The sequence below is a fragment of the Mustela lutreola genome, chromosome 17, assembly GCF_030435805.1.
Source record: "Mustela lutreola isolate mMusLut2 chromosome 17, mMusLut2.pri, whole genome shotgun sequence".
NCBI lineage: Eukaryota > Metazoa > Chordata > Mammalia > Carnivora > Mustelidae > Mustela > Mustela lutreola.
This window is the reverse complement of record NC_081306.1, coordinates 4,330,591-4,357,569: the sequence shown is the minus strand read 5'-3', so window position 1 is coordinate 4,357,569 and position 26,979 is coordinate 4,330,591. Positions and strand designations below refer to the sequence as shown.

At 43.8% G+C, this 26,979-nt stretch overlaps 2 protein-coding genes across 8 annotated transcripts in view; both read right to left on the bottom strand.

Annotated features, from left to right (window-relative positions):
* The window catches only part of VWA3A (von Willebrand factor A domain containing 3A), a 58,042-nt gene extending 45,404 nt beyond the window's left edge, over window positions 1-12,638 (bottom strand). For 2 of the 7 annotated variants that reach the window (XR_009349174.1, XM_059154407.1), the window contains exons 1-6: window positions 12,486-12,636; window positions 7,584-7,670; window positions 6,945-7,068; window positions 2,590-2,714; window positions 2,419-2,496; window positions 174-228 (exon numbers count right to left, since the gene is read on the bottom strand). Coding sequence is in view for 6 of the 7 variants with exons in the window: in XM_059154407.1 (XP_059010390.1) it covers window positions 174-228; window positions 2,419-2,496; window positions 2,590-2,714; window positions 6,945-7,068; window positions 7,584-7,645 (444 nt within the window). In the remaining variant the exon portion in view is untranslated. Of the gene's footprint in view, window positions 1-173; window positions 229-2,418; window positions 2,497-2,589; window positions 2,715-3,894; window positions 5,292-6,944; window positions 7,069-7,583; window positions 7,671-12,479 lie in introns of those variants that run through there. The other 5 variants (XM_059154410.1, XM_059154412.1, XM_059154408.1 and 2 more) reach the window with 5 other exon arrangements.
* A 12,463-nt stretch (window positions 12,639-25,101) lies between these two features.
* Window positions 25,102-26,979, bottom strand: part of MOSMO (modulator of smoothened) — a 60,706-nt gene continuing 58,828 nt past the window's right edge. The window contains exon 3 of the mRNA XM_059154471.1: window positions 25,102-25,979. Within this exon, the coding sequence (XP_059010454.1) occupies window positions 25,795-25,979 (185 nt within the window). The 3' untranslated portion in view covers window positions 25,102-25,794. The remainder of the gene's footprint in view (window positions 25,980-26,979) is intronic.

Sequence of the window (26,979 nt, the reverse complement as noted above, 5' to 3'; positions counted from 1 at the left end):
GAGATGACATCATCTGAGCCCATGGATACAGCTGTGTTTGGGATTTAGGTCTAGAAGTTCCTTTTTTTTTTTTAGCTTAAGCCCGCTGGAGTTGGGAGGTCCGTCATTTGCAACTGAAAGAACAGTGACAGGAATGAGTAAAACGGGTTGGAGAATGAAATCCTGGGTCTTACCTTCCTGCTGTTTTCTGCAAGCCACTGGATTCTCTGCTGATAGAGTTCCACAGCCCTGTGAAAACACCAGAACCGCTCATCAGCCAAGGTCAGCTTCATCACCGAGCGACAGTCACTGACATGCATGGGAGGAAGGTGTGGAGGGACTTGGGGGTAACGTCTTGCTCTTCTCAAATCCGAGTCTCCTTAGGTGAGCCTTCCGAGTCACCTGGAGACGATCATAAATGTCCGTGGGGGAAGTTCAGCACCAGGTTCTCAGGGGACTGAGTAACCAAAAAAAAAAACCCCTCCGTTTCCAAAATGTGGTTGCGGGAACGTGTTTAACTTGCCTTATTGCAAACCATCCCAACGACTGGATGGAGGCAGCATGGAACAGGTGCTCAAGTTCAGGACTCATCACTTGAATTCAATGGACTTGCCCTCACTGAGGGCAGGGGGGATTTGGGAGCCTATACAAAAGGGCAAGCAAGACCTTTGGACATGAAATCAGGGGGCAGTGGGTGGTGGGTAGAGTTTTAAGGTATACATGAGTATGAATAGAGCTGAAAGTATGAGCTTCATAATGGGGCGTGCTGGTCTTTGAGACTCAGCTCTCCCATTTATTAGCTGTGTGACCTTTGACAGGTGTGGTAACCTCTCTGAACTTTTTTTTCTTTTTTCTTTTTTTAAATTTTATTTATTTGACAGAGAGAGATCACAGCAGACAGAGAGAGAGAGAGGGAAGCAGGCACCCCGCCAAGCAGAGAGCCCGATGCGGGACTCGATCCCAGGACCCTGAGATCATGACCTGAGCCGAAGGCAGCGGCTTAACCCACTGAGCCCCACCTCTCTGAACTTCTAACATAAAGATAATACCAGGGCTTCTCTGGCCCAAGTCAGTTTGCCAAAAGGCAGTTTGCTGAAAGCCAGTTCCCTGAAAATCAATTTGAATTAACGGAATGGACTTCAACATTCCTTAACATGCTTGATTCATAATTAAAACCAATCAACCAAAATATTGCAAAATTCTTTAAGAATCTGTTTAAACTTTCAATCCCAATAAAAATTGCTATAAAAGTTACAGTTAAGGGGTGCCTGGGTAGCTCAGTCGGTTAAGCATCTGCCTTAACCGGCTTAGGTCATGATCCCGGGTTCCTGGGATGGAGGCCCGCATCGGGCTCCCTGCTCAGCAGGGAATCTGCTCCCTCTCACTCTCTCTCTGTGCTCTCTCTCTCAGATAAATAACATCTTTAAAAAGAAGTTACAGTTAAAATGTTTGATAAATCTGGCAAATTGGTCAGTTATCCATTGAACTTTGGATATTCAGCTGGAGAGTGATATTATATTTCCAGTTTCTGTGGGGATTAAACAAGATAATGCATTCAGGCCTTAGTAGAATTCCTGACACATTAATAAATGACAGGTATGGGGCGCCTGGGTGGCTCAGTGGGTTAAGCCGCTGCCTTCGGCTCAGGTCATGATCTCAGGGTCCTGGGATCGAGCCCCACATCGGGCTCTCTGCTTGGTGGGGAGCCTGCTTCCTCCTCTCTCTGCCTGCCTCTCTGCCTACTTGTGATCTCTCTCTGTCAAATAAATTAATAAAAATCTTTAAAATAAAAAAAATGACAGGTATTATTATTAGAGCCTTTTAAGAAACCTCAGGCAAACAGTGATCCTGGGTCAGAGATTGCTACATCGGGGATGGAATGTGTATATAGGCTCAGAAAATCTGGTTTGGGAGTAGGCAGCCTGCATATTTTTCACAAACATTTGCAAAATCTGTCATTGAAAGTGGTCACTTAATTATTACACCTCAGATGAAGGTATGAGGTTGTATGTGCTCACCCAAAGGGCCCACGGATTTTAAAAGGCTGAGAAAAACCGGTTATGGTCCAATGTCTTCATTTGAGGCAAGAGGCCATTAGGACCAGAGGTGGGAGGGACCTGCCCCAAAACCCAGAGATCGTTGTCGGAAAAAAGTTATTTTTTAAAAGATTTTATTATGTATTTATTTTAGAGTGAGAGAAAGAGAGCTGGGGGCGGTGCACAGAGAGAGAGAGAGAGAGAGAATCTCAAGCAGACTCCATGGATGTGGGGCTTGATCTCATGACCTTGAGATGTGACCTTGATCTCGTGTGACCTTGAGATCGCAACCAGAGCCGAAGTCAAGAGTTGGGTGCTTACGGCCTGAGTCCCCCCATGGGCCCCTGAACAAAGTCACTTTCAGGCTGCTGAAATGAGGAAATTCTCGAGTTCGCATACTTACTCAGAAAGCTTGGATTCGAACTGGCGGATGATCTGGGTAGAGAAGTGCACTTTCCTCGTGATATTGCTGCCCTCCTCCCTGGAGAAGCAAAGTCTTAAGAAGGGGGTCTCTGGGGGCCTGGGAGCAGGGGGTTGCCAGGTTTGGGGGTGAAGGGAATGGCGCCAGACTCACAGCACGGCGGTGCCCTGGCTAAGCAGGTCAGCCAAGGTGAGCCTCTCAAACTGTAAACTGCGCGTCGAAAGCCAGTCTTCCGAGTCCTCCCCAGCCGAGGGTTGGGTCTCGTCTCCCTGCAGCCTCTATGAAACAGAGCCAGAGTCAAACACAAAAGTGCGGAAAGAGAGGGCAAGACCGAGGACGCCCTCGGTCCCTTCCACACGGACGCCCGTGGACTGTCAACTCCAACAGGTCCTTCCTGAACACAGTGTGTTCGAGAACTCACCTGGCTGAGGGAACTGGGGATGGGGAGGCCTGCGTCCTGGGCCAACTGCTCTGGAAATACCCATTCTCATCCCTCACCTCAGCTCCAGTGTGCGGCTGGACAATTCAAGGGTCACTCACATCCTGCCTTATAGGAGACTGAATATATGGTGGCCAGACCACAGTGGACAATAGGACTCCAACCCATGGCCTTGATAGCAACCAGTCCGTGAAATCAAACCACAACTGTAGCAACTGGCCCAGCATAGGCCCAGACTTGGACAAGGACTGCCAGTTTTCCTATTTTTTATCCCACATCCACCTCAGAACGCACCAGAGAAGGCTAAATATGCCCTCAAAACCCATCTAGGAGACACCTGGCTTCTGGTTAGCTCCCCTCCAGACTCCTCCTGCCAACACCGCCCTTCTGGGCACACCTGAAGCTTTCCCCCTTCTTCTTCTTCTTCTTTTTCTTTTTTAAAAGATTTTATTTATTTACTTATTTGTCAGAGAGAGAGAGAGAGAGAAAGAGCACGCACAAGCAGACAGAGGCAGAGAGAGAGAAGCAGGCTCCCTGCTGAGCAAGGAGCCCGATGTGGGACTCAATCCCAGAACCCTGGGATCCCGACCTGAGCCAAAGACAGTGGCTTAACTGACTGAGCCCCCCAGGCGCCCCATGCCACCTTCTCACTGTAAAGCTTTCCTGATCCCTGCCTTTGAGTCTCTGCTGAACACAAGTGGAGGTGGCTGACTCCCTGTGGGTGCAAACATGCAATAAATTGCCTCTGTTCTCATCTGGGTGCTCTTTATTTCCAGCCTTCCATTTTCTGTCTCTTGCTATGAGTTCTGCCTTGCTATCGGTCTGGTGGGTCCTCGACAAACATTTGTTGGCGGATGGAGGCGGGAATGGGTTCATCCTGTCTAGTCCAGAGACCAGAAATAGAAGCAGCAGGTAAAATAGTTTAAATATAGGATTTCCTCGCCATCACAGGAGTCTGGCCAGGCAAAGGACTGTGCCCTCCCCCCTTGCTTTTACCAAGTGACACCTGTGTCACTTACACAGTACCAAGCTCCAAATTTGGGTGGTGGACTTGGTGGTGGACCTGAAGTCATTCATGGCCAGCATTCAACATGGGGGTTGCTTTCTGGGAGCCAGAAGGTAAAGAAAGCTGACTGGAGGCTCTGAGCCCACTTGGCCTTGGTCACCTCTCCTGGAGGCTGGCATTTCTTCCTCCACACAGGGGGTGTTTCTGAGCCCTTGTACGAAGCAGGTGCCGTCATTGGTGCTCTGTCTACATTGTGAACAAGATAGAAATGTTTTTGCCTTCTTGGACCTTACATTCTGGCGTGGAGAGAGAGAGAGCAGAGAATACATGAAACCAGTGTGTATAATTTCAGAAGGGAACGGGTCCAGGAAGGACATGGAGCAGGGAAATGTGACAGAGAGGTAGGAGGGTGGAGACGGGAGGTCACTTCCTCAGGCTGGAGGGAAGCCGTGATTTCGCTGTGGGACGAGATCTAGAGGTGAAGAGCCGGCCCTGTGCATCGCTAGGGAATGCGCCTTCCAGGCAGAGGCGTGGAGCAGGGAAGGGGTCACCGTGTTTGTAGAGCAGGAAGGTGGCCATGGAGGTTGGAGTGTGGGGTGTGACATGACAAGGGGCTAGGAAGGTGTACCAGGCCTGGTTTGGAGGGGCCTTCCAGCACAATCCCTGTGCGATGTACCTATAATGTATATGTTGCCAGAACTGGTCGTGACTCCCTCTGGGTGTGGTAGGGCATCATGAGGGAGGCCAGCTGATGAGAATTGCCCCCTCAGCACCATCTGATGGCTGGGGAATGGGCCCGTCCACCGTTTAATCTCTCAGGACCCCCTTCTCTATTAGAGATGGCTGCGCCATTCCCGGGCGCCTGCTTGAACCCAGGTGGGGGCTCCTTGGGCTTGTATCTATCAGGGCTTTCATGGTAGTGGAGCGGTGGACAAGGAGTTGAAAACTCTGCCGGTAGCTGATTGTGTTCCACTAGGCGGGGTAGAGGACACAGGAAGAAGAAAGTTCCAGAGAAGAGCAGGAGAGAAGAAAGGAGCACCGTAGGTGGGGCTCTCCACCTGCTCTGTGATGCTGGGCAGGTCAGTGGGGCTCTTTTTTCATCTGTAGAACGGGCATGTGAAGCTACAGCAAAACAGAGCCTTGAGTGTAGCTGCGCCAACAGATCCCAGCACTGATCTGCATCTCCCCCTCAGTGAACATGAAATGCTGCTATTACAGTCCAGCCAGATACGACTGTATGCCCTCGGTTCTGTGCGTGAGGCCTGCTCACTGCCCTCTTCCAAGAGGAGATAGCAAGCCCTAAAGAAGTGGGAACAATACTGACAGCAAACACGTAAACAGAATCTGTTATGTGTCAAGCACTGTCCGCGTATTAACTCATTTAGTTCTGCAAAGTCGGTTCCGTCATTACCCTGAGGGAAACTGAGGCACAGAGAATTTAAGTCATTTCCCCAAAGTCACGCAGCTGGTAAGCGGTATGGCTGGGACTCAAACCCAAGCTACGTAGCTCATGTGAGCACCAAACTATGACTATCTTCACGAAGGACTGAGGGGGAACTGGCTAAAAAGATACCTTTCTCATAGAATCTTATGCTAATTAATTCCTGCCCTTAAACAGCACCTCCTAAAATTCATGGTCCCCATCTCGCGCTTAGGGAAACGGTGCTTTATATCATATGAACACTAGAGGTCACTCTCGTCATCTTTCAGGACTTCGACTCCCCGGTTGATGATTCCGTGCACTGTAGACGGATAATTCACCTTTCTTCCATTTTACTTGTATTTGCAATGATCCATCGTGTTTCAGTACGACGGATAGACAGTGTACATTTTGACTGTAGGGCACACTGGTTACGTACTAAAGTAGGTGCGTTACAGAGAGAGGAGGAAGATATTAGTGTCAGAACAATCCTTTCTTTCCCACTGCTATTCGTTTCTGAGGTAAAGGAAGTTCCACTTGTGACTGGGAAGGGTATGAGTGGTCCTTGTCCGCCCGGGAACTCACCTGCTTGGTATGAAATTACATGAAGATTCCAATGATCAACGACCGAAGTCACTGACACAATCCCCCAGACTCTCAAGACTATTGACGTTCCCTCATTTTCTTTTAATTAATTTAAGCAATTTAATTAAAATTACTTTCCTAAAGTATTTCCCAAAATACCTTCCAAGTATTAGCGCGAATACTTGAGGAAAGTCCAACAGGACCATCTTCCTGATTGATTGCCGGCATTAAAACTGGATTGTTTTTGACAGACTGTCATCTCAAAGACATCATCTTTAAACTCTCACGTAGATTAGGTAGGTGATTTTAGGCCAGACCTGCACCTAACTCCTTCTGATGGCAGTAGTTTCTACTATTCATAGTGAATTCTGTGGTCTAGACCACTCACCCACTGTCCGGTTCACGGACACATTGAAAGGCAGCCTAAAACCACAGTTCTGGTTATTCTTCGAAGTTAATTCTCTTGCCGCAATGCTCTTGCTCTGACAGCACTTCCTGAAACTGATTTTTGGATCTAGGTTTTAGGGAATCCTAAAAGAAAGACAAATCTCAGAAAGGGGGATTTTAGAATTACATTCCCAAGTCTTCAGGCTTTGATAACACAGTCTTCATATACTCCTGAATATTTACTGATATGGCCAAGAAGGCTATAAGGTTTCTATAAACAGGATAGAGATTCCTATCATTTCGAAAGGCAAAGGATTAAAGATGAATGCTTACCTAATAGTTTTCTATCCCGAGATCCTACATGAAGAAAGAAACACCCAGAGTGGGGTGCCTGGGTGGCTCAGACCCTTAAGTGTCTGACTTTGGCTCGGGTCATGATTTCAGGGTCCCGGGACAGAGTCCTGTGCCAGGATCCCTGTTCAATGGGAAGTCTGCTTCTCAATCTGCTCTTCCCCGCTGTCCCCTCTCTCTCTCTCTCACACACACACTCTCTCATAAATAAATTTTTAAAAAAGAAAGAAAAAGAAACACCCCAAGTTTAACACATTCCACATTCCCTGACTATGATTGGTAAGCACTGTGACTCAGTTAAAGCACTATATTGTTTTTACCAGTAAGTCCTGTGTCTGGTTAACATGTGTAACCAGTAGTCCATTGTCGGGATTTTGGCCACGTCCACAAAGGTCCTTCTGGACTGGTCGCTTCTTTGGATCTTTGTCATTGCTTCTCCTCAGGCTACAAAACACACAGTGAGCGACTGATCAGTGTCCCAGCACTAGACATTGCTTCCACATTTCTAGGGTCTCCCGAGCCATTTATTTATTTATTTGACAGAGAGAGGGACACAGTGGGAAAGGGAACACAAGCAGGGGGAGTAAGAGAAGGAGAAGCAGACCTCGCTGCTGAGCAGGAAGCTGGATGCAGGGCTCGATCCCAGGACCCAGGGATTATGACCTGAGCCCAAGGCAGCCGCTTAAGGACTGGGCCACCCAGGCATCCCTCCAGAGCCATTTTTATCTCTGTATGGTAGCTGGGAAGGGTTCCCATAGAGTCCTGATAAAAGGTGAACTCCAGGTTCTTAAGACATTTTATTCTATCATTCTGGTAGTGAGAGAACAGAAGTCCTCGGGCGTGAGCTGATGCCACGACCATTTATCTAGTCTTGCTTCGAGGCAGGTATTTCCCCCCTCAACGACCTGCAACAAAATGTTTTTGTTGTCTTCATCTGAAAAATCAGAGAGGATGCTTACCAGTGATCTTCCAGAAACGTATTATCTTGACCATGGAAGACAGGACTAATATGTGTAGCCATTTTAAAAACCCCCAAAGCTTATTTCCTAGGGAGAAAAGGAACACCAGAGAAGAGAAAGATAAATGCAGCACAGAGACAACAGCTTTGGGGGGTATCTACAGTCAACTCAACTCTTCTGTCATTCATTCATTCATTCATTCATTCATTCATTCATTCATTCACTAATGCTTATCAATTCTGCCAGGTGGTGAGGATATGATGGGGAACAAGGGAACAGAGGCTTCTCAACTTTAGCATTTTGGACATCTTGGACAGGGTCAGTGTTTTTTTTTTTTTTATTAAAGATTTTATTTATTTGTCAGAGACAGAGGGAGAGAGAGCGAGCGAGCACAGGCAGACAGAGAGGCAGGCAGAGGCAGAGGGAGAAGCAGGCTCTCTGCCGAGCAAGGAGCCCGATGCCCACATCCCAGGACCTTGGGATCATGACCTGAGCCGAAGGCAGCTGCCTAACCAACTGAGCCACCCAGGCGTCCCAACAGGGTCAGTCTTGGTTGGGAGGCTGTCCTGTGCATTGTGGGATCCCCGGCCTCCGCCCGCTAGATGCCAGCGGCTTTCCTGTCTCCCAAGTCATAACAACCAAAAATGTCTCTGGACATGGCCTAAAGTCTCCTGGGGGCCACAGCGGCCCCCCAACTGAGAATCACTGAGGTAGAGCTCACAGTCTAGAAGGGGAAGATGGATGTTAAAAAGTTAAATTTATTATCTACAGAAATTGTGGCAAGTGCTAAGAAGGACTTGAACAGGATGACATGCTGCAGAGTAATCAGGAAAGGGATCTGTTCTGCATAGCTAAGGTGGTCAGCTGCAGGCTTGACCTTGAGCTTTGACCTTCATGAAGGACAGAAAGGAGGTGGCTGTGTAAAGAGTATGGTGGTGGTGGGGGGGGGCACCTGGGTGTCTCAGTGGGTTAAGCCTCTGCCTTCAGCTAGGGTCATGATCTCAGGGTCCTGGGATCAAGTCCCGCATCTCTGCTCCTCAGGGGGCCTGCTTCCTCCCTCTCTCTCTGCCTGCCTCTCTGCCCACTTGTGATCTCTGTCAAATAAAGAAAATCTTAAAAAAAAAAAAAAAAAGAGTATGGTGAGGGTTGGGGCTGGTCAGAGAGGGCAAGGAGAGATCATAAGGATTTTAAGAAGGGGGAGAAGAGGGAAAAATACTGAAAGGAGGTTGAATTCTTTTCTTTGTGAATGACATCTGCCCTCAAAGGGGCTCTACCCTGCAGCCTAGTCCTCACAGCTTAGAGTCAGCGGTGGACAGGAGCAAGATGGCTCCATGAGATCCTCTCTGGGAATTCGGAATTAAGAGCTATGGGGCCACAGAGTACACTCAGAGGTGGGGAAAAGCTTGTCTTCAGATAAAGGGGAGTGAGTGATCCTTCCCTGCCTTGGGTCCCTGGAGCCATTCTCTCTGACCTTCTTGTCTCTCTGCTGGATCCTTCTGGTCTCCTTTCCAGGCTTATTCTCCTCTAACAAGCATTTTAATTTGGCTCTCTTCAAGGCTAAATTATGCATCTCTACCCTTCTCTATCTTCTTTTCCTAGACAGTCTTATCCTTCCCTGTCCCTGGCCTCAACTGTCATCATGTGCACACATTGGTGACCCCCAATGGCGTATCAAAAATCCAGACCCCCCCACTCTGATGGCAGACCATATTCATCAACACTGGATATTTCCATCTGGAGTACCTCAAACTCAGTATATCCAAGACTGAATTCATATTCCCTACAGACCTACCCTCTTTTCAGTGTTTTCTAGCTTAGAAAAAATAGGCAGTTTCTATCTACTTGTATGAGTCAGAAACCTAGGAATTATTCCCAATACGTTATTCCCGTATCTAATCCATCACCTAACCTTGTTAATGTTCCCACTCTCCAACCTGTCCACATATCTGTCTCCAGTGACCTCCTCTGTCCAGGGCACACTCATCTCTGCCGTAGACAAATGCAGTGGACCCGAACTCCCCCACATCCCCCAAATTCCTTCAGACCCTCCAAATCTAGTCTGTTCTCACTGAAGCCAGGGTGATCTTTTAAAAATACAAACCCAATGTCACACCTCCTCTTCTCCCTCCTGCTTCAAACTATTCAAAGGCTTCCTTTCATTTCTAGGATGAAGACTAAGATTCCTATGATGGCATTTGAGGTCTTGCACGATGTGGGTGCTGCCCACCCACCCCTTGAGCTTTCCCTCTTTTCCCCTGCTCCCCCATTCTGTGTTCCATGACCCCTCCCTTCAATTCCTGGAATGGTCAACATTTCCTTTAACCACAGGACCTTTTCACATGCTTTCTTTGCTCTGGAACATCCCCTCTCCCTCTCCCAACATATTCTTGATAATTCAGCCTAATTGTAATTTTCTCTGGGGACTCTTCTTCACCCTCTCACCGTATTTCAGGTTCCTTTAGTGTTATGTAAACTCTCACAGAACTTGAGGATACTTCAGGATACTTTTAACTTAGAATGATACATTCTTTAGTGTGATTTTTAAAAATTGTTGTCTTTCTCCCATTAGACCATAAGTTACAAGAGAGCAGGAAATGGCAGGCGATACACACTTGGGGGATGGCAGTTGAGAAACTGCCTTGGTTCTTGAATATCTAAATGCTGACCCCAGGCACTTGTGAGAACTGCCTTTACTTTCTGCTCTTGGGTGCCATGAAAAACCCTGTTCCTTATAACTCCCCATCTTTCTGCTTAAGCTAGCTCATTTCGGTTTCTGTTACTTGCAACCACAAAAATATTGGCTAAGGCACAGCAAGTGAGAAACTCAGGAGTTGCAGCTTGAAAAATAAGTGTGTACGTTCTTATGAAATCATTAAATAAAATAGTCGAATGATGGTACAGCAACTTGCTTTTCTCTCTGGGGTCTTTAATCTTTTACTCAGAGGATGCTTTGTTTTTTGGGCAGCACCAAGATAATGTAGCAATGTTGTTAATGTTAGAAAAAAAATGTTTAAAAAACAACTGGCTTTGGGCGCCTGGGTGGCTCAGTGGGTTAAGCCGCTGCCTTCGGCTCAGGTCATGATCTCAGGGTCCTGGGATCGAGGCCCGCATCGGGCTCTCTGCTCAGCAGGGAGCCTGCTTCCCTCTCTCTCTCTCTGCCTGCCTCTCCATCTACTTGTGATTTCTCTCTGTCAAATAAATAAATAAAATCTTAAAAAAAAAAAAAAAAAAAAAAAAAAAACCAACTGGCTTTCCCTCAGGAAACTTGGCTGAGAGACCAGTGGCAGAGACTGTTGAAATAGAAATGCCTCGTGAGCACTGGACGCCCCACAGTGTCCCAGTTCTCTTTTTTTGGTGAGTGATTAACAATCTAATGAATTCAGACGCCTGCACAACGGGGTTCCAGGGTGACTGGTGTGGCTGATGGAGGAGGAGGGTGCGGTCGGCATCAAACTCATGACACAATATGGTGTTCTAGAAAGCAACAGACCTTGGGTTTCTTCTTCTGCAGAATGGAATGGGGTTCCTGGTAACTGCCCTGCCTGCTTCAACACAGTGGTCAAAAGACCAAAAGCCAACACTGAGAACGGCAAAGAGCTTTGTAAATACAGAGTACTATAGAAATGCAGAATAGCGTTAGAACAATGTGCTGCTTCTTCAAGGGCTTCAGCATAGGGCATGTAAGCCATCACTTATCCCGTGGACATTTTTAGGGTGTTTGCTGGGTCCCAGAAAAAGCTGGTACTAGGGAGGCAGAGAGGAAGTGGACACAGCCCTTACCCTCCGGTCTTTGCTCAAATGAAACCTCACTAGAGAGGGCTTCATTGATTATCCCATCTCAAACAGTAGCCACTCGTCTGTTTTCTCCAGAACGTGTTTTGTTTTAACATCTGAAGTCCTACGTTGTTTACTTATTACCTTTCTCTTCCACCTGTCAACCCACTAAGAGATCCATGATGGCAGGGACTTAGTTCTGATCTCTGCTAGAAGTCTTTTGTATACTCAGTGCCCAGAACATAGTAGCTGCTCAAAAAACGTTTGGTGAATAAGTGCACTCAGGGCAGGTCTAGGGTTTCGACAAAGGTGGGCCACGCTGCCCTGGGGGATGGGGCTCAGCTGGGAAAGAGAATATGTAGGTTGGCCCCTAAGAGATGGCATCACGGGCAAAGGGAGAGACGTAGTAGCCCTGGTTAGTGGATTAGAGAAAACCTCCAGCTAACTTCCTGGTTTGTTACTAGCTGGGTTCTCCTAAACATCTGGGACAAAACCCCCTCCACCCCCCAGGGTTTGTATTTTGAATGGCCAGACAATCTAAGTCTTGCCTCATCCGGTCCATTTTACGTTCTGCTGCCGGGATGATTTTTCCGAGACGCAGGGTTGTCCACCTGTTTAGAACCTACTGGGGCTCCTCACTGCCAGCGATCATCAAGCTGAACCTTCCTTGCAACGTTTACTCTTCTTTTAGGACCTGTTCCTTGCTGACTCCTCCCCCTTACCGCCAACCCTTCTATGGGCCCTGGCAACCTCTACTTCCATGCACCTTACTGTTTCATACCCTTCTTTGTTGAAGTTGGACCCACCTCTACAAACACCCCGAGCCCTACAAAACCCCAGCAAATCCTTCCTGAGCCCCATTTTCTGCCCTCCAACCCCCAGGAAGGAAATCATTTTGTCCTATTGCTGCCCTGGGGGGCCTCATACCACGATGTCATGGTCCTTCTCCCCAGCAGTCCCACTACTTCTTTGTCTGTGGTTGCACCCCTTACACGCAGCCCAGCGCCTGGCCTGTAGGGAGCAGAGGCCCATGGGCCCAGGCTCCCTAAACCTCTTTCCAGGGCTCAGCGTCTGGGTGTGCCCCACCCCATCTTACCATCCTGCCGCCCCTGTGAAACTCACCCTCACCTGCATTTCTCCATTTATTTCTCCATCTTTGGAAGAGGGGACCCTGGTGATCCCGGGACTCTGCTTTTCCCGGTTCCCACCTCCTCTATGCTCCTCCAAGCAACTCAGCGGTGGAGCTCGCCCTGCCAGGAAGTGTTAGCTGGTCTCCAAGGTAACAGACCGCACCACTGCCGCCTGAAGCAGGGACAGGGGAAAACTCCCTCACCCCAGGGAAGACATTACCACTTCCTTATTAACAGCTTTTCCCCAGGCACTTTGCTTTTCTCCACCCCTACAGAAGCTTGGAAGCAGGATTTGGACTTCTATTTCTAGACTCTCTGGGTCAGCAGAAAATGATGGTTTAGACCAGTAGAGAGTCCTGGTATGTGCTGCCTTCCCATGGTGGGAACTGAAGACAGGTAGCAGAGAACCTGTGCCGTGCCAGGCGGGAAAGCTGGTAACTGTAAACTTTTTCTCAGATTCCCTGGGGCCCCCCCAAACACACACCCTGAGAGAGGTTTGGGATTCCCTCACCTCCAACCAGGTCCAGGCCCACCCAAACCTGGCCAATACAGCAGCGGCCTCAGGGACCTCTTGGCCTCAGAAGAGATCATCTACTGCTGTGGTTCCCAAACCAAGGTGCCCATCGGAATCATCTGGGTTGTTTGCTAGGGAAACATCCATAACATTCCCATTTTGGGAGACAGATACAGAACTGTGGTGGAGTGTGGGAACATGAATCGTTAACAATGGTCCCAGGTGATTATGATATAACCAGCCCCTCGCCCATAGCTGGGGGACCTTCTTCAATGCCTTCTTTTATGGAAGTCAAGAGATGAAGTGATGTACCCCATGTCAACTAGCTTGCGAGAGGCTAAGGGATCTAGTTTATCTAGGTAATTTCTCAAATGACTGTCTTCACTTTCCGAACTTATAATTTGATCGTTGTTAACATGTGCTCCTTGCAGTAATCATCACATGGAGAACCTCTTACCATGTTGACACTAGCAGTGGCTCCTAAAGGCCAGATCAGAAATAACAAAACCCCTCCCACTAGAAACTGCTTACCTACCACCCGTCACGGGGCAGTAGTCATGGGTGGAGGGTAGTGTGGTGTGTGGGAGGGCGTTTCATTAAAACCAACAAGGCAGGAGAGGAGGCAGATCAGAGAGAGGTAAGGAAGTCAGAAAAGGGGTGAGTTACAAGAGGCTGAGAGCGACCAACCAACAGCTACTCTGTGAACAAGGGGTCAGAGTCCTTGTGCCCACCGTACTGGAAGTCCTCTGTGGAAGCGGCTAACTAGCTTTGAGACACCATTTTGGAAGACAGGAAGGCCCAAGATGGGTAGTTTTATACTTGTACAGTTTCCTAGGTCTCAGCATTTTACAAGAAGTAAAACCCAACATTGAAAAGTCATTGTGATTGCTTTTTTCTACGTAAGCTTACACGACACACGTATTCTGGAGGTAGCTGTGTCGGAGGGATAAAGTGGAGTAAGATTTTCAGCCTGTATGACCAGGCAAGAGGAAAGCTGTGTGTGGGTACCTTCTTTCTGAGCTCTCCTCAGATGGTTTGTAGCTCATTTGGGCCCCATGTAGGGAATTAGAGCACAGTAGGAATTTGGGTTTCTTACCTTAGTTTCTTGGAAACTGGTCAGGGTGAATCCACCTCTGGTCTTTATTTAGGAGCTGTAGCCTGGTCTCATTGCCCAAGATATACTGAGTGTTGATTTCCTAATTCTCCCGTTAATTCTATTTCTGCTTCACACACTTTGAAGTTCCAAATTATGGAATACACACTTAGATTTGTTGTATCTTTCTCCTTAAACGACCATTTGCTATGGTCTGAATGTGTGTCCCCACCCCCTACCCCTCACCCCCTGAAAATTCATATGTTGGAAACTTAGCCCCTAGAGTGATGGCATTAGAAAGTGGGGCCTCTAGGAGGCACATAGGTCATGAGGGAGAGCCCTCAAGAACGGGATTAGTGCTCTCATAAAAGAGGACAGAGCCCCTAGCTCCTTCTGCCCTCTGAGAATACAAGAAGTCTGCAACTCAGAAGAGGACCCTTACCGGACCACGCTGGCACCCTGATCTTGGATTTCCAGCCTCCAGAACTGTGAGAAATAAATTTTTTAAAAGCGATGTTGCAATGAACACTGTTTTACATCTTTGTGCACTGTGAGATTTTTATTTCTGTAAGATAAAGACACAAAAAGTAAAATGTATGAATCTAGGGGCTTGATTTTCAAAAGTATAGGCCCTAAAAACAAAGTTTCAAAACTATAGACCCTAAAAACAAAGTTTTTTCTTCAGGTCACAGCAAGTTCCTAAGTACCTTGTTAGTTTTTTTCAAATTTGGGGAGAAAATGAATTCCAAAGCTCTTTTAACTTGTTGATAGATACTGTAGTGTTGTGCCATATTTAGTTTATAATCCTCCTGCGCTGGAATAAGCAGATTAAGGGTGACTGATGATTTTTGTCTTCAGCATTTAAAACTCCTGGGTTTCTTTTTTTTTTTTTTGTAACTGAGATATGACACATAACATTAGATTAGTTTCATGTGTATACTGTAATTCAATAGATGTATATATTGCAAAAATGATACTACAGTAACTCTAGTTAACACCTAATTAGCCTTGTGTTTCAGAAGCCACCTTATACTGTGGTATTTTGTGATAGCAGCAGCTCAAACAGACTAAGACATTATTGTTGTGCAACTTTTTTTTTTTTTTTTTAGATATTAACTTGTATTTTGCTTTCTTTATTTTCCCCCTTTCAAGCCAGTAGCAGGTGCTTTTTGTTGGGTTAAGAAGTAGCCTGAAGTTGGGGAACCTGGGTGGCTCAGTGGGTTAAGCCATTGCTTTCAGCTCAGGTCATGATCTCAGGGTCCTGGGATCAAGTCCCACATTGGGCTCTCTGCTCAGCAGGGAGCCTGTTTCCCTTCCTCTCTCTCTGCCTGCCTCTCCGCTTACTTGTGATCTCTCTCTGTCAAATAAATAAATAAAATCTTAAAAAAAAAAAAAAAGGAGTAGCCTGAAGTCTACATTTCTTTCTTTTTCATAAAATCCCACGCTAACTGAGAGATTAAAATGACGTGCCAAAGCACGGGAGGTGAAGGATGTGTTTAATGTCAAGAGAAGCGTGAGTGGGGCGCCTGGGTGGCACAGTGGGTTAAGCCGCTGCCTTCGGCTCAGGTCATGATCTCAGGGTCCTGGGATCGAGTCCCGCATCGGGCTCTCTGCTCAGCAGGGAGCCTGCTTCCCTTCCTCTCTCTCTGCCTGCCTCTCTGCCTACTTGTAATCTCTGTCTGTCAAATAAAATAAATAAAATCTTTAAAAAAAAAAAAAAAAAAAAAAAAAAAGAGAAGCGTGAGTGTATCAAGATTCTTTCAGGTTAAAGAGACAAACCCAACTCAAACTGGCTTAAGGAAAAGAGGGAATTTATCTGCTCAAACAACAGAAAAATCAAAGGATTTTCTGGTTTCGGACATGGCTTGATCCAAAAGCTAATACGATGTTAATAGAAATCTGTCTCCCTTTTCCAGCTCCTTTCTTCTGCGATGGCCTTATTCTTTATTTTTTTATTTTTTTAAATTTTTTATAAACATGTATTTTTATCCCCAGGGGTACAGGTCTATGAATCACCAGGTTTACACACTTCACAGTACTCACCATAGCACATACCCTCCCCAATGTCCATAACCCCACCCCCTTTCTCCCAACCCCCCCCTCCAGCAACCCTCAGTTTGTTTTGTGAGATTAAGAGTCACTTATGGTTTGTCTCCCCCCCAATCCCATCTTGTTTCATTGATTCTTCTCCTACCCCCTTAAGCCCCCATGTTGCATGTGATGACCTTATTCTTAAGCAGGCTCTTCATGAGTGCTTGGCAGACTTGGACACCAGCAGCACTCAGCACCCCCCGCCCTCCAACTCAGCAACCCTAAAAGAAGAGCACCTCTTTTCCAAGGAGCTCCAGGAAAGGCCCGGGCTTGGCTTGGTCATGTGACCCGCTCATTTCTGAAACAGTCACTGTGGCTCTGATTGGCCAGACCTGGCTTCTGTGTCTGGTCTTGCAGTCAGAGGATGCAATCAGCCCCTTGGAAAAAAGCTGGATTGTTGGGGCGCCTGGGTGGCTCAGTGGGTTAAGCCGCTACCTTCGGCTCAGGTCATGATCTCGGGGTCCTGGGATCGAGTCCCGCATCGGGCTCTCTGCTCAGCAGGGAGCCTGCTTCCTCCTCTCTCTCTCTCTCTCTGCCTACTTGTGATCTCTCTCTGTCAAATAAATAAATAAATCTTTAAAAAAAAAAAAAAAAAAAAAAAAAGCTGGATTGTTTCGGTTTGAACCAAAGAAGGGGACACAGGTACTGGGCAAATACGCATCTGAGGAAAGCCAAAAGGGAAGAAGAGACGAGACAGAGGTCAAGAAATCAGGTATCTGAAAATCAGAAGGGGTAGGGGCTGGCTCAGTGTTTGGTGGCAGCACTTTGAGATGGTAAGACCTAAGAGGAAATGTGTCCTTAGTCCAGGGAGAAAGTCTTCCCCGCTCACCAAACTTCACCATGCCCCGAACGTGGGATGGACACAGAACTCCTGCACCATTCGGCCTTGAATATTAGAACTCTCAGCAGTAGCAAGTGTGGACAGATGACAAATGACTGGAGGGGGCTAATATTTGAACCATGGTCCTCTGCACAATCCTAGGGTAACCCAATCACCAGTAGATTTCCTATTAACAGGGAAGAAGGGATCTATTTAATTGGTTTTTAAAGTGCTACAGAGGGGACAAGATCTAGCCTGTTTGGGGACACTTCCCTGGGTGCTCAATTCCCAAAAGTGTCCTAGTAAAATAAAAGGGTGACATCACTTAGTTCACCTATCAGTGAAGTTACCACTTAGCAGGATTGCAGAAAGCTTGACAGTGAGAGGGGAATGATAGAAGACTGAACACAAACAGCTTAATAACTTACATACTTTTCTCCCCAACAAATTATATAGTATTTATAGGTTGTTTCTAAGCAGGACTACCTTTTATGGTTGCTTGCATTCCACATGCAGAAGAAGCAAATCATAGATTCAGCTGCTCATATCTGAGCCAAGAAATCATGCAACTGGGACAAGCTATTTTTATTTCCTTCACACTAGCCAGGACAGAAGTGGTTCTCGATTTTGAAGTCAGAGAACCTAGGTTTGAAACCCAGATTCAACATTATTAGTTACTGCGCCTTGGGTAAATCATTCCCCTTTTGATGCATGGTTTTCTGGTCTACAAAATACCACTTCCACTTCACCTCAGGAGGAGGGTTAAAATGGCATATGGAAATACACAGAACCTGAATTTAATATTAGTTTCCTTCTCCAAACTCGTATTGAGTGTCATTATTTTTTTTTTAAAGATTTTATTTATTTATTTGACAGACAGAGATCACAAGTAGGCAGAGAGGCAGGCAGAGAGAGGGGAGGAAGCAGGCTCTCCGCTGAGCAGAGAGCCTTACCCGGGGCTCGATCCCAGGACCCTGAGATCATGACCTGAGCTGAAGGCAGAGGCTTAACCCACTGAGCCACCCAGGCGCCCCGAGTGCCACTATTTCTTAATCACAATATTTAAAAATACATGTACTGATTTTCATGGGGTACTTGATATACTTCAGTTAAAATGTCATGTTATCATGGTATATGGGAAGCTCCTGTTATCTAAGGCCCAAGTTCAAGCAGCATTATTTGTAATAGCAAAGAACTCGGAGACTACCTAAATGAAATCAACAAGTGAGGAGGACACACACACACACACACACACTATACAGCCACTAAAAATGCAGATTTATATTTAGTGACACAGAAAGATACCCATCATAAGTAAAAAAGAAAGTGGTGGGAGGCATGTATAATATGATCTTTTGTTAAAACTGAACAGGACATAGCCATCATACACACACACACACACACCCCCCAAGCATCTATCTATCTATATATATAGGACAGGGAGAGAGTATATGCATCTATATATATATAGTAAATACAGCAAAATATCTGCAAGAAACCTTATAAACTGTTAATAGTGGTAATTTCTGAAAGGTAGATGGGGGAGACTTTTAATTTCCTATACTCATTATTTTTTATCTTTACAGACATGTTACCGTAAAAAAAACAAAAAAAAAATCCCTTTGCCCCAGTTTAGGGTTATGGTAACTTCCTTCTCCATAACAGCACTTGGGACAAGAAAAGTTACTGATGACCCCAAAACAGCAAAAATGAGGTAAAGTGGGGGTGACACCCAGTAGGAGTCCACTACTCACTAACAACATCAGTAAGATATGAGGTACTTAAAAGCTTTCTTAGATACGTGGATTTTTTTTCCTCTAGAGCAATTTATTATGCATAATGGAAAGGATTTTCTTTGATTGGTTTTTCAACTGCATTTGCATTTTGCCACAGAGAACAAAGCAATATAAAAGAATGAGTTGTTTTTTTAATTTATTTAAGAAAATATGTCAATTGTCTAAGACAACCAAATTAAATATTTAAACAAGAAAAGAGTGCCAGAGTGAGGACTCAGCATTTATTTTACTGACTGGCTCTGACAGATAATAGGGATTGATTTAATAGTGACCAAATACAGTGGCAGGATTTACTAAAGGGCCATAACATGGCCGGTTGGGGATAACTACATCTAAAATGAGATCAAATCCTTGAATCCATTCCTTTTAGCAGAAATAATTAAAACCACCTTGGCAGAACCGAGTCTTTGCAAAACGTACCAAATATATGGCTTCAAGATAGCTGAGAACCTGAAAGCTTGAAGAAGCCTCCAGAGAGTTCTCTCAGGATCGACAGGGTGCTTGCATCATCCTGGTCCTCTTTGGGTTGGTATCGACAGTGGAGCACTATGAACTCGGTAGGAAAGGGTCTTCAGTCCACAAAGGGTCTTGAGTAGTAAAGGTCCTAGTCTTGAATCCTAAGGAGGTCAATGACACTGGCATATTATACAGTCAAATACCTACCAATAAAATAATCACATTGACTTGAAAGGGCTGATCTAGGAAAGCCTCTGCTTTCAGAAAGATTGTCACTGAAACAGTCCTGGCACATAGATGGCTAGGTCTCTCAAATACAGTTTCACAGTTTTCCTTCATAACCCAGGCCAAATTTAATTATGATAATTCAATTCACATGTAAAGCAATGTGCCAGGTCTCTAAGGGAAATGAGAAAGCCACATTCCTCACATTCAAGAGTTTATAATCTAGTGATAGGGAGATGTTTATTAGTAAGAACAGCAGCAACTAACGTTGAATGCTTACTATGAGCCAGACACTTTCCATGCTTTCTCATTTAAACCAACAAGAACCCTATGACATAGGTACTGTTAACCCCGCTCTACAGGTAAAAAAAAAAACCAAGGCTCACAGAGGCTAAGAGGGTCACACAGCTAGTATTTTGGAACATAGATTTGAATCCAGGCAGTCTACTCACCTCAAATAAGTTCTATTAGAGGTAGAAGCCAAAGAGAAAGCACCCAAAAATGAGCTATGTTTCAAATATGAGCAGGACTAGGGACAACTGTGAGGAGGAGGAGGTAGTGCAGTCACAGCCAAGACAAAGAGCAGGTGTAGTGCAAGAATGGAGACGAGTTAGTTTGGCTGTGTAAGGTGAAGAGATACAATGGTAGAAAGACAGAAGAGACGGACTGAAGCCAGATCAGGAAGCAAGGCTGAAGAAGTTTGCACTTCATTCTGTAGAGTGGGAATGACAGGAACTCAAAGAAATGATATGCTTTCTTTTGGGTAATTTTAAGGTAATTTTGGTAGAAATTAGTGGGATGGGACAGATGGAGATTAGCGGAAGTTAGACTGGTTCAGATTCTATAGAACACAAACAGCTAGCTGTCCTAGGTCAACTGTCCGAGGACATTTTTGTCACAGACATTTCTTCCTGTGTGGGGTGCCTGCTTTGCTATCGTGTGACTTTGGGGAAGACAGTCTCCTCTTCTGAGGCCTTGATTTCTTCATCTGGAAAATGGAAACACTGGATGCGCTCTTTTGTATTTCATCCAGCTCTAAAATCTTGAGTCTCATGAAAAATCTCCTCTTGAAATTTAATCTTGGGTCGTCCGTCTGCGTGTGGAACTGAGGCTGAATTGTAGAAAACTTGAATATGCTTGAAAATACCATCCCATTGTTTTCTCCTCCTGGGAAAAGAACCAAAACTCTAAAAAAATAATACAGCATTATGTTTTCTGTCTTTGATACCATTTATAAATACCTACTTTTATTTTGTTGCTGGGTAACTGGGACCCAGAAGAGTTGACTTTGCATGAGAGGAGTCTTCTAGTCTTGGTGTTTTTCCTATAATCTCCTCATACAGTAGTTAGAACAGAGTTAGCGGAAGACTAAGTCAAATGAGGTGTCTATGGACTCATGTTATTGTGGTTTTCTTGGCCCCAATGTGGGGCTTGAACTCATGACCTCGAGATCAAGAATTGTATGCTCCACCAACTGAGCCAGCCAGGTACCCTCACGTTGTTTTTAAAGCTAGTCTGTTTTTTTGTAAGGTATTACCAAAGAGAAGGAAAAGTGTTTTCTCCCACTCTCTTACAAGTTGTGTACGTCTACCATTACAATTTCCAACTGACCTCTTCAGTAATGTTCATAGATTTCTTCAAATACTTCTCATCTGTGTTATACACCAGGGTAGATTTGGATAGTGTGAAGATAGGTGATCAGCTCATCCCTTTTGCCTGGAACTTTCCCAGTTAGAACACCAAAAGTCTCATTTCGCAGGAAACCCCTCAGCCTCAGGCAAATGGGGGTAACTGGCACCCTAAGAAAATAAGATGCCTTTATGATCCAGAACTCAAGAACATCCAAATCCTACTTTGCCTTTATCTTCCAACTCCCCAAGAGGTTCCTGGAAGGGCCGTTATAAAGAAGAAACAGCAGCAAAGGGCAAATGTAGTGCTTTATATTCGGCTGGGCTAATCCTGAGACCACTCAAGAAAGCTACAGTAAGGCTGTGACGGAGCACATGTATGACTCTAAAGACTTGAGCCCTCTGTCCTCTCCTTCAACCCAAATTTTAAAATTTTGGAAGCCAAATCCTTTGGCCTGCAGTGAAGTAGAAACAGAAGACTGAAGCAAAGATGAACGGTCCTAGGTTGATGTGCGAGGGAGAAAGGCGAGACGGCTGGCTTTGAGGGCCTTGGCTCAGTGGATCTTTCTGTTCATAAAATCATGACGCAGAAGAGAGAGCCACATATGTGTGGGCTCTTAGTGCTGATTGACTCTTCTTACTGGTAAACATTCCCTAATCCATATTCTGGAATATTACCAGCATCTCTTCCCGAGGAGGGAGCTGGGGGTGGGAGTGGGAAGAAGAGGAAGATCTCCCCCTGCCAAGGCTAACAGAGTAAGACCAAGGGGCAGAGCAGTATCACTGCGTGAATATGTAAAACCTCTGTAAGAAATCAACTTCTGAAATGAATTTTTAAAATCAAAGCTTATTTCAAAGCAATAGGAGCCTTTTTAGTTTCTTTAGTAGACAATTTATTTTGATAAACTTGCTCAATAACAAAAATACAAGTGAAGAAAATTATGTTCATTTTATACAGTTTGTATTAACAATTTGTTTTGAAACTATTAAGTGAAAAATGTTATAACCAATTAGAAAACAATTCTTAATAAAATTTGGGGTAATATACAGACCTTGATCACAAACTCTAAAATCTCTTGAGGTGATACAACTAGGAAGTCCTGTGTAGGGAATCCAACCTACACAGGCCATGTTTTTCCTTCATATATTTTTATCCTTCAAAAATTAGTTCTGAAAGACAGCTTACTGTTTTGAACTGTGAATGTAAATTTAATTTTTAAAAGAAGATCAAAGTGGGTTGATAAAACAGTTACTACAATCGGAGTAACTTGTGGCTAGTAGTCTTTTAATAAAGACAAAATAAATGCAACATGTTCTTCCCATGAAGCCCACGATGCAAAATAATAGCTAAAAGTATATCTAAAGTTAGTTTCCAATACTTTTTCAGGGCCTTTTCTCTAAATCAATAGACTGTATGTCACCAGGACTATTATTTTACTTAAGATATTAAACAGTGAATTCACAGAACATCAAGCAGGGATATCAAAGCTTTAGGCAAAAGGGTAAAAATCAATGAAGTGTTTTGGTCATTTAGAACATTTAAAGAAAAAAAAAGAGCCATCCTTCAAAAACAAAACAAATGGAAGAGAAAATAGGATAAGAAGACGAGTCAGAAAAATTACATACACACATTAACAACATAGAACATGGATTACCTTTGGAAAGAATCATACTGAAATGTTTGCTTTTAATGAACTGAAGATTTTTCATGTTTACAGATGTTTAGGCATGTTCAATAGGAGCTTCCAAAAATTCCAAACTAATTTAAGTCTTGTGCAAATAAAACCTATAAATAGTTTTCAGCAGATTTTACAGTGATGTTCTTAGGTATGAGAAGAATGCACACACTCTAAAAACAATGTAACAGACAAAAGTTTGACAAATGATTGCACCATATAAAACAGTGTTTTATATACAGTTTACAAGATAGGATTTCCTGCTATAAATTAATACTGTACTATATAGTACTTATTATAGTGACCTTTTTAAAAGCAACTGCTGACAGTTGTCTATCTTTCCACTTACAGGATTTATAGAATTTTATATGAATGAATCCATTTCACTGTTTGGTCTGGAAGAGTACAGATTTGACTTCAGATACTACTTGATGGGATGGGCTCAATCCTGGGTAGCGTGCTGACTGGTTAGAGGGAGTGTTCCTCTATCAGCCCTTTATGCACTGGACCTCCAAGACATGATGAAATTAAAGACAACTTGATGGTTTGGGTAATAGATACAAATAAAACCTTAAATTTTGTCATCTTATATGCAATACCACTGTAAGTGAAAGTAGTAAACAGTGGGGAAATTCTTAGCAGCTGAGAAACTTTCTCTCCCCATGCTCATGATCCAGTTAAAAATATTTTGAGAAACTATTTACAATAAAATTCATCTTTTGGAAGAGAAAAGCTCTTGGTCATATCATAAATTAAGCTGAGCCATACTTTGCTAACACTTTATCTCAGTGGTATAATGGTGACAACCACAACCTTCCTTCAAAGTGATCCATTCGATTGAGGACCAATCAAATCACAATGGGAACTGCAATCCCAAATGTCCATGGAACACAGAATCCAGTGGTATTCTCAGAATTAACGAGACATCATAATACTTGGGAAAAATAGTCTCCTTCAGTCATTTCCCAAAGGTTTCTTTGACCCTGGGAAGGAAAAGTGTGACCTTCCCCCAGAACACTCAAGGAATGCACCACAGTGGTGGTTCACCTCTTACCCTGACTCCTGAGTGAGCTGAAACACTGGGGTTTTCTTTCACAATAAAATACTGTTGAATTAACAGTAAGATATATGAACATCAAACAAGCCAGTGTGAAACACAGCAGGCTCCTCCATCTTATACTCTGAATATCTGAGGAGGCAGCCCCATTTATGAAGTAACCCTTTTATAATTTATAATTGAGCTTTCAAAACAACAGTGCATTCGTTTCTGTTTGTGTGAAGCATGGACTACATGGGACTCGAGCTCTACTAATAGGGACATTTGGGTTGCTGTTTCACTAAAAAGGAGAAAAACTTAGCTCCATTGCCAAGAAAGAGCCTCCTGCCCCACATTTCAAACAGGAGATGATCTATAATGTTCATCTGGAAAAAGAACTAAGCACTGATATGAAAGCATGGAAATGTGGAGAAGAGAAATACCGTATTTTAAAACTATTTGTGGATTCGGGGTTTAGCTGCAATGCTGCTTCTAGGAGAAAATGTAAAGCTGTGGGTTTAGTACAGCTCTTTAAAGTAAATGCAAAAATGTTAGCTTTTAAGCAAACAAAGGCATATAGCATATAAAGAAAATACTGTATTGCTCAGGTTTTTTGGTAAAGGAGATATATTAATAATGCTTACATGAAAAGAACATACATTTAGTTTTTATAGCAGAGTGCAGTTAGTGTTGTAGACAGCCAAAGTATTATAAATTGATCTTACTAGTGAACTTTGTGTTTATGTAAAGTTGTGTGCTTGAACATAGAAAATGCATTACTGATGTAACAGACAGAGCCGGTAGAAAAAGAGAACCCCTGTACAACAGATGACAGTTGCCAATAATTTAAATAGTGTCAGATCCCCCAAATTATAAGGTTTTACATGATCTTACCTTCTACTATCATATACAAATAAATTAATCCTACAAAGAATTTTAGCTTAACTTAAAATTGGACCTAGAAAGGCATGGGATTATTTGTACCTATTACAAAACCTGTTAAAATCAAGGGCTGCTACAAAGAATGAGGTAAACTGAAGACTCTCTCCACTATGCAGCCTTCAGATAAATGGCTTTTTTTTTCTATTGAGTTCTAGGTTTGCACACCACAGTGTTTTGCTAGCAAAGCATTCAGAGTTCTCTTCCAGGAACTGTTTGTATGTGTGTGTATATAAATTTACACACACATACACACACACACACACACATATATACACACTGTATACTGCATCAGCAAAATATATATATTATATATATATTTATATAAATATAAGGAATATTTCCCCCACCCACCCACCCCAACAACATGTCTCTTAGTGTTTGATTTTTTTTGTTTTGTTTTGTACACAGAGAATAGGGAATTTCAGGATTTTTACATACATTTTAGCAAACAAGTTTTGATCTATTGGCTTCTTGGTGTAGTAATGCAACAGCAAATCATTCTGGTGCCAAAGGCTCATACTATTACAAGGAAGCTGTGAACACTAATTTCTTAGGAGGTGAGGCCAGCCCCACATGAACTTCTCTTGTAATCCTCTGGTCCACCATGATTCATAAATACTTAGACTTTTTTTTCATCAATCATTAGACGTTAAAAACAGAACAACAGAGTCACAAAGGGCCACATGCTTTTTAGTATAAAGCATTCTCCTTCACTAGGTTGCTATCACAGTGCAGATCTGACTGCCTGAATATGCTCAGGAGATTTAGTCAATATTGTCTGTATTTGGTTATGGAAAAGGCTCTCCTTATTGTTTTTTTGTTTTTTGTTTGTTTGTTTTGTTTTTAAATCCAAAGTGCATAGTGAGAACAAATCAAAGCATTTTTTTTTCCTTCTCAGCATCAGTTTCATCCTAGCATCTTCCTATGAGAGGACTACTCAAGATGCCTCGCCTTTGTCCTCCCCCCTCCAAAAATAAAAAAATAAAATAAAATAAAAAATAATAGAAGAGTTGAGCAGTTTAGACATTCATCAGCCTGGTAAACAAACTTTGCCAGCAAATAGAAGTCCTACTATTGTAAAGAAAATTGATAAGACAAAAAGTACATATGATGACCCAACTACTGTGTTGTTGGGTAATTTATAAGGTTGACCTCCGACTTCATTGATGTAAAATCCTATCGGAAATATTAGGGCAGCCATACAGAAAAGGATCACTGTAAAACAAACCAAAACACAACATTAGTAACATGGTTTGGTGATTAAGAAAACAATGAAAATCTGGCACAAAGGAAGTTTGTGGATTGATAACAAGGGTTGTGGATTGATAACATGGCCAAACCTGTTAAAACATTGACCACTTGTCAAAAGATTTTACATCTTCTACAGATCACGTAATATCCCCAAAGCCTAACAATTATATATAGGAAAAGCTGTGCTAGCCTTTAATTGCGTTAGGATGATTTTGAGTATCAGCATAAGAAAGGTCTCCAAACTTACTAATAAGTGTTTATATAAACAATTCTTTTTTTAAATTTTAATTAAAAAATTGAATTCCTGTATATTTAGTAGAAATGTATTAATTTCAGGTTGTGCATAAACTATACTTGACCACTTAAAATAGTGACTAAGGGCTCGAGCTAGAATTAGAGAGGGGCTGTGTTCTGGTTCCACTACTTATTAGCTGTGCAATCTTAGGCTTCTGGTTCCCTTCTAAAAATGGGGTAAATACTAGAAGGATAAAGACAATGTCAAGTCCCTGGCACTGTGCCAGGTTGATAGTAAGTTCTGAATAAATGTTGCATATTATCAGTTATTACTCTGCCAATTCTCTGTTCCTCTCAGTTGATATTAGAAGGAATTGGAGAAAAGGTACAAATATAGTACTATTTATCTTACTCTTATTTATTACTTAGTGGAAAGAACCTCAGACTTCTGAGATGATTAGTCAACTGTCAAGAGTGGTTCTCTCTCGGGACGCCTGGGTGGCTCAGTTGGTTAAGCAGCTGCCTTCGGCTCAGGTCATGATCCCAGCGTCCTGGGATCGAGTCCCACATCGGGCTCCTTGCTCAGCAGGGAGCCTGCTTCTCCCTCTGCCTCTGCCTGCCATTCTGTCTGCCTGTGTTCGCTCTCTCCCCCCCTCTCTCTCTGATAAATAAATAAAATCTTTAAAAAAAAAAAAAAAAAGAGTGGTTCTCTCTCATTATGGACAATGTT